The sequence below is a fragment of the Vigna radiata genome, unplaced genomic scaffold, assembly GCF_000741045.1.
Source record: "Vigna radiata var. radiata cultivar VC1973A unplaced genomic scaffold, Vradiata_ver6 scaffold_86, whole genome shotgun sequence".
Lineage (NCBI taxonomy): Eukaryota > Viridiplantae > Streptophyta > Magnoliopsida > Fabales > Fabaceae > Vigna > Vigna radiata.
This window is the reverse complement of record NW_014543269.1, coordinates 123,980-131,217: the sequence shown is the minus strand read 5'-3', so window position 1 is coordinate 131,217 and position 7,238 is coordinate 123,980. Positions and strand designations below refer to the sequence as shown.

The 7,238-nt window shown below is 30.0% G+C and overlaps 1 protein-coding gene across 1 annotated transcript; it reads left to right on the top strand.

Annotated features, from left to right (window-relative positions):
- Positions 1-945: 945 nt before the first annotated feature.
- Positions 946-2,518, top strand: LOC106754253 (transcription factor MYB41). The gene is made up of 3 exons (XM_014636254.2): positions 946-1,262; positions 1,374-1,503; positions 1,602-2,518. The coding sequence occupies exons 1-3, from the start codon at positions 1,130-1,132 to the stop codon at positions 2,317-2,319; spliced, it is 981 nt and encodes a 326-aa protein (XP_014491740.1). The 5' UTR covers positions 946-1,129; the 3' UTR covers positions 2,320-2,518.
- Positions 2,519-7,238: the final 4,720 nt, after the last annotated feature.

Below are 7,238 nucleotides of genomic sequence, written 5' to 3'. Positions count from 1 at the left end.
TTATAAATAGATTTTATTTGAGATATAATAAATATGAATTGAATATCTAAATACTTATTGAAATGTATACTGATTGAAATGGTTGAAATTAACTATCTGATAAAAACATTTTCACAAGATTAAAAGAAATAACCATACAAGAATTAAAATAATAAATAAATTTAAAATACATTGTGTTCCATAACTTTAAACTAAATTTTACAACTTGAATGATTCAATTTTTTTTCAGTTATGTTATGGTTTACGTTTAAAATAGGACAAAAAAAAAAAAACTGTCATTAGAAGGTTTTATGTTTAGGGTTTAGAAATTCTCTTTTATTTACCAGTGCTATATAAAACGAGAGAAAATTATAACTCTTAATGTTTTCAAACTAAACAACATGAAAATATTAAAAAGCCTTTTTTTTTTTTAATTAAGACTCATATTTTGACCCTTTTAACGTAGTCTCTGTAATATACCTCAGATATTCATTTGAATCACCTCAAATACATTTTCTTTAGTTTACTTACTTCCAACTGAAAGATAGAATAAATTTACGTAATAATAGTAACAATTACAGCAAAAACAGATTAAAAGAAATTATCACAAGAGCCAAAAATTCAATCTTATCATGTAGGGAATAATAAGTGAAAAAATACATAATAAATTGAACATACTATATAATATATCCTCCCAAATAATATTTATGAAAATAATATTTTTCTCAAAATTGTCAGATAAATGTGTTACATGGCATATATTTTTTAAAAGAAAATACAAGTGTGAAATGTACTAAAATTTCATAAATAAACCTCAAGTATATGAATGTAATTTTTATGCAATGTTGTATGCATGTATTGCATACGTATACAAAACACCATGCGTATACATGTGTTGATAAATACATGAAGAAGGCCGGCACCAAATCCGTTTGACTTGAAACAAACAGCTCCGCTTTCTTTCGCTATAAAGGCAAGGGTCGTCCTCGCTTTGCATTAGACCCAACAAACGTTTACTTTCCTTCACTTTTACTACAACCCTTTCTCTCTTCTCTCTCTCTCTCTCTCTTCTATCGTTCCTGTTTCAGTGCACTTTGCGGCTGCACTTTTACAAATCATTCACCCAATTTTCACTATTCATCTGTTTGCTATGGGAAGAGCACCTTGTTGCAACAAAAATGGTCTCAAAAAGGGTCCTTGGACACCTGAAGAGGATCTCATGCTCACCAACTACATTCAAACTCATGGACCTGGAAATTGGCGAACCCTTCCCAAGAATGCTGGTACCTAAATACACTTTTTCTTTTTCTCTATGCTCCCTTTCCCAGCTTATTCATGTTTTTCGTTCATTAATTATCGAATATTAACTATTTCTTGGTTAATCTCATTCACAGGTTTACAGCGATGTGGCAAGAGTTGCCGTCTTCGATGGACTAATTACCTTAGACCCGATATCAAGAGAGGAAGGTTCTCGTTTGAAGAAGAAGAGACCATCATTCAGCTTCACAGTGTCTTGGGAAACAAGTACGTGTTTGATTTTGCCATGTTTTTATCGAAAAAGGTTCAAACTCTTTTTTAAGAATGTTACGCTTATATGTTGTTTATTCTGTGTTCATATTTAGGTGGTCGGCAATAGCAGCTAGGTTGCCAGGGAGAACCGACAATGAAATAAAGAACTATTGGAACACTCACATCAGGAAGAGGTTGCTGCGAATGGGAATCGACCCTGTTACACACGCTCCACGCCTTGATCTTCTTGACATGTCCTCGATTCTTAGGTCAGCAATCGGCAGCGTTAATCCATCGTTTCTGAATCTGCAAGGTTTGCTGAGTGCCCAGGCGTTGATGAACCCAGAGTTTCTGAAGCTCGCTGCCACTGCCACTTTGTTATCATTGAAGAATGATCACAATCAGAACCCATTAAACTTAGTTTCACAAGTTCAACAACAATTCAATAACAGTGTAGGGAATTGTCAAGTGCAAAGCCAGGTTTTCCCTAATCAGTTTCAGACTCCAACCGAAAGCAACAACATGAACAATGGGCTTTCAATGTCCCCAGACAGTTCAATTCCTTCCTATCTCGGTGAGCATAATTACCTGAACGCTCAACAAAACCAAGTTGATTTGCTACAGGACCCGGAATTGGTACATTTGTTAAACAGTGCAAACCAAAACATAGGCTACGATTCGGTTCTGTCTACGCCTTTGTCTACTCCAACTCCATTGAATTCATCATCCACTTATGTGAATAGCAGCACCGAGGAAGAGAGGGACACGTATTGCAGCGATGTATTCAAGTTAGAAATTCCAGAGAGTTTGGACATTAGTGATTTCTTGTAAATATGTGTCAGTTTGTGATTGCGTTTGTAAACTACTGTTTACTTTGCATTTATATACTATTTTTGTCGTTTAAATCTGTGGGTCATACAGAATTTTGTAGTCGATCGAGTTGATGTTCATTAATTTTGCTTCACATGTTGTCAATACTTATGATGACACTAAAACATTTGCAACTTTTTACAAGTATTTTTCCTTTTGCTCTTACATTTTTGCCTCTTGGATTATAGTTTGATTGTATAAGCTGAATTGAAAACTTTATATTGAATAAAATTAAATAAGATAAGATGATTAATATTTGAATATATAGAATGATTCATAAATTTCTTATTTTAAAGTTTAATTTAAAAATAATATATACTTTTTTGTATAATTTATTCACGATTTATTAATATCAAATTTTGTTATATAGTTTTCTTGAATGTTGAAAGTGATTAAATAAAAAACAAGATATGAAGAAAATATCGGGCTTTAATTAATGAAATCAACTTAACCAGGAATTTAATGCGTTTATTAGCAGGTTGGTTAATTTGATTTGCATAATTATAAAATGAGTGATCTCAGTAATGAACTTAAAAGTTTAGTAGAAGCAGGCTATTATTATTAGTAAAAAAGAGTTTTGATAATTTACGAAACATCATTAATTTCAACTAAGCGCCGCCATATAATAGTGTCAAAGAATACGAAATTTGAGTCTTTTTTTGGAATATAATAATAAGGACGTATTTTTCTCTTTTTTTTTATTATATCAAGATTGAACATAATTTAAATTGATAATTTGGTGAAGGATTAACTTCATTTTACAATTTTTTATGGCATGCCTCTCCTTATTTAAAAGCAGAGAAAGAGACAGGAAATTGACGCCTAGAATTTGTGGGTAAGGACAATTTTGTTCTATTCCAACAATAAAAATGTGCTTAAAATACTTAATTTTGTACTGTGTGATCATAAATGAATCAGAAAATAAACCCTTTAAGGTTATATTTATTTTTAAAACAAAAATTACTTTATTTCTAATAAATAATATTGTTTTCTTACGAAAATATTTTATAGTTGTTTACAAATATGACTTTAGTATATACATTAAGAATTATAAAGCTGTTAAAGTCTCATTTATTGACATATAATGGATTGTAATTATACTTTCTCAAAGTTCATTTTAATTAAAGAGTTAATTGCATGTTCATTGTTTAGAATTTTTCTTTTTTTACAAAATAATGTATAAGCAACCACTTGACAGAAAATTAAGAGAGGAAGCAATCTTTGACCGAATTTAATAATAGAAGATCAATGAACTACAAGCTTTATTTAAAAAAAAAATAAAAAAAATAAAAAAATAACAAGGCACCTAACCCTATAATGTCTTACCAAAAAATAACTCTTTTAAAATTATTTTAATTTATTTATTTTAAAATTTCAACGGATTCGAACAATGATAAATATATAATCTCTTATCTACTCGCAAGACAATGATTTTAAAACATTTTCCCAAAATAAATATTTATTTGACCCCTCAAAAGTGTGTAAACTATTAATTTCCTTTTAAAATAAAAGATTTGATAATCTTTTGACAAGTATATCATATTACAGTGAATAAAGTTAAGAATATCGTTTTTCCAAAGAAATTAAATTAAGACTATTTATCAAAATCAATTATTGAAGATAACATTTGATTTTAACTTTGGAAAATAGCATGAAATTAACAACGTAAAAATTTAAGATTGAGAAATACGATAAAAAATCATTGGAATTGGTCTTAGACTAACATTACAGTAACATATGGACAAAATACATCATCTGTTCAAGCATTCACATAAGTGTATCTTGATTTAATTCTTTAAAACAAGTTCTAAAATTATCCATTAAATTATTAATTTCCTAATTAATTCAACAAATAATTTTGCATTAAATTAGATGTTGAGAATGAGCAAAAGCATAAAAGTTATTCCTAGTTAATTTTAGTTTCTTTTCTTGTGTTTCTGTTCTAAAAACACTTTTCAGTACAAAAGAACATTTAAAAAGAACTATACTTTTGTATAATCACAAGCAAGTCAAGAAAAGAACAAGGACAAAGACATATATTGCACATGAAATTTAAATTAATGTATCGACATATAACCAACTCCAAATGAACAGAAAAATTAGCCTCTTCTAGACATCTAAAACATACTCTTTACAACAATTCCTAGCAAAAAGTGAAGTCCAGATGTCTTGAAAATTCTCTTGATTGTCTCTTGAAGTTCTCCACATCTTTTTTCGTGCTTTTCGTGTTAGAAGATCGTTTCTACCTTTCTGTCACGTCTTTTTAAGCCATTTAACTTCATCAATTGGGTCGAGAATGTTCCATATTGAAGACCCAACAAATTGGAAACCAAACAATTCCTTGAAATCACATGGTTGAGAATTTTAACAGTCTCATCAATCTCACCCAACTTACACAACCAAGAGATCAAAGAATTATAAGTATAAACATCCAAATCAAACCCTTTCTCAAACATAAAATCCATCATCTCCAAACCATGTTTGATATGCCCAGTCCTACACTAACCACTCACCAAAACATTGAATGTAAACTTGTAAGGGAAAAAACCTTCTTCATCATAAATAAATCTCAAAGCTTCTTCAATTCTACCCTCTTTGGAAAGCCCATTCATCAAAACATTCATGGAAAATAGTAGTTAGCGTGCACTCGGACTCCACCATGAGTTCCTTATTCCTCAACACGTCGTTCATGTCACCCTCTTCGATATATCCTTGGATGAGCATGGTGAATGTTTTCTGGTCGGGTCTGAAGTCGTGGTTGGGCATGTCCTCGAGCATGAGAATGGAAAGCCCTAATGGGTGAGCCTTGTAGAGGGTCCAAATCAAGATGCTGAAGGTAGAAATGTTAGGTGCTATGCCGTCAACTACCATCTTTGAGTGCAGTGTTTCAACGAGCTTGAGCCTTTTGGTTTTTTATGAAGCCTAATTTCGTGATCTTTGATTTCACATTTCATATTTTAGAAACCTTTTTTTTTAATTACATATTTTTCACGTAACATGTTCATTTAATGATTCCACCTCACACTGACAATTCAACTTAAATTTAACCTATTAACTCAATTTAACAGCATGGACCCTTACTTTGATTTTTCAATTTTAAAATTTAAATTGAAAAAAAAAAAAACGAACCTGTTTAAAAAATCCAAAATAAATAGAAACGATTAAACCTTTATTTTACAATTCATTCTTAAAATATGAAATACAAATACATTCAGATTATTTTTATGAAAAATTATAATAATTTATTTTATAGTAAATTTTCTTATCATTATTATCAACTAATGGGATATTATCTTCATTCATCAATAAGATTTTTCATTTATTATTTTACTTTAAAACATATATATTATCTCAAGTATAAAAATAGATAATAATAAATTATTCGATAACAATTTAATAACAAGTGATATGATCAATTTAATAAATAAAAAACTAAAATACATCTATGTATTATAAATGCATGTTATATTTAATTGTTGTGGAATAAAGTTCATTGAACATTTTGTTTTAAAGTGACCTGTAAATGATTTTGTGATTAACTTTATTTGTTTACATAGTGATGGTGATTTCGTTTCATGATTAATGATATCATTGAGCTTATCACATTCTGTTTGAACTTTGAACAATGGAAGCACTGAAGCACGTTTATGGCCATAACAAAACACAATCTAGAGATGCCATATCAATCTTCATCTTTTTGACTTTATCGATACAAAAAAGTGCATCCTTGTCTTTACATGCCCACTTCCTTGAAAGAAAGAGCTCTACTTTCCCAATAAAATGGGAAACCAAACTCTACCTTTTACATCTTTACACACACTTTTACAGGATTCAAATTCAAAGTTTTTTGCCGGTAATTGGGAGTGCTTTCAAACACGGAAAGCATCTTCCACAAAAGCGAAGGCAAAAATCATGGCATGCAACAACTAATCATTAGCTTTCTGTGGATTCATTTTCTAGACAGGCACCAACACCTCATATTTATCTTACTCTTACAATATCAAATTATTGATGATAAAAAATAAAATAAAAAATATTCACATCAATTTTTTTATAACATTTTAATACAACATATGTTATTTTTTCATTGATTTATTACTTATTTATTATTGTATTAATGTAATTTAAATTAAACGAAAAAAAAAATATATATATCATGTCAAAAATTATATTAATATATCATTGTGCTAATGGATATGATATATTAATGATAAGGTGACAATACTTTTATATTTATTTAACATATGGCACAAAAATAAAATATCATAAAAAATGAAATTTTATATTTTTTTAAGAGAAAAATAAAAAAGTAGTGTTTATCAGGATAATTTTCAAATATATAATGTTGTGTGCAAGAAAGTATGGCAGAGTGAGTTTGAATAGAGAGCATAGTCTGCAGCTGTTTTTGACAGGTTGGTGTAAACTGCAAACAAAGTGTGTTTTTTTCTTGAAAGAAAAATGGGCCACATTTTCAGAAGCTTTTGAATCACGAGTCATGACGCACCCAATACGATACAATTACATAATCGTATTTGGGAGTTGATGCCTGCACCTCCACCGGTTGGAGATCCACCTCCCCAATTATTTTTTTATTTTTCTTAATTCCAAAACTAACCTTTTTGTTTTTTGTACTTTTACTCTTTTAACCCTATTAAAAAAAGTAACCCTATTAAAAAAAGTTACCCTATTTACTTTATTCTTTACTTCATCAGATTTTCACATTTCGAAACTTTCGAAACTCCTTCTTCTTCAGACTCCACCCCTCCCCCACCACCTTTCATTTTCACAAAAAGCTTTGAACTTTTCGAACTTCCCGCGGTTGTGTGCGGTGGTACGCGGTGCGTCACGGACGATGGTCATGGCTCTGTAGTGCGGTGTGG

Bases quoted from the DNA above. Each gene is read 5' to 3' on its own strand.
- LOC106754253 (XM_014636254.2), top strand. From the start codon at position 1,130: ATGGGAAGAGCACCTTGTTGCAACAAAAATGGTCTCAAAAAGGGTCCT. The intron at 1,263-1,373 runs GTACCTAAATAC...TCTCATTCACAG, and splicing joins AACCCTTCCCAAGAATGCTG to GTTTACAGCGATGTGGCAAG. The intron at 1,504-1,601 runs GTACGTGTTTGA...GTTCATATTTAG, and splicing joins CACAGTGTCTTGGGAAACAA to GTGGTCGGCAATAGCAGCTA.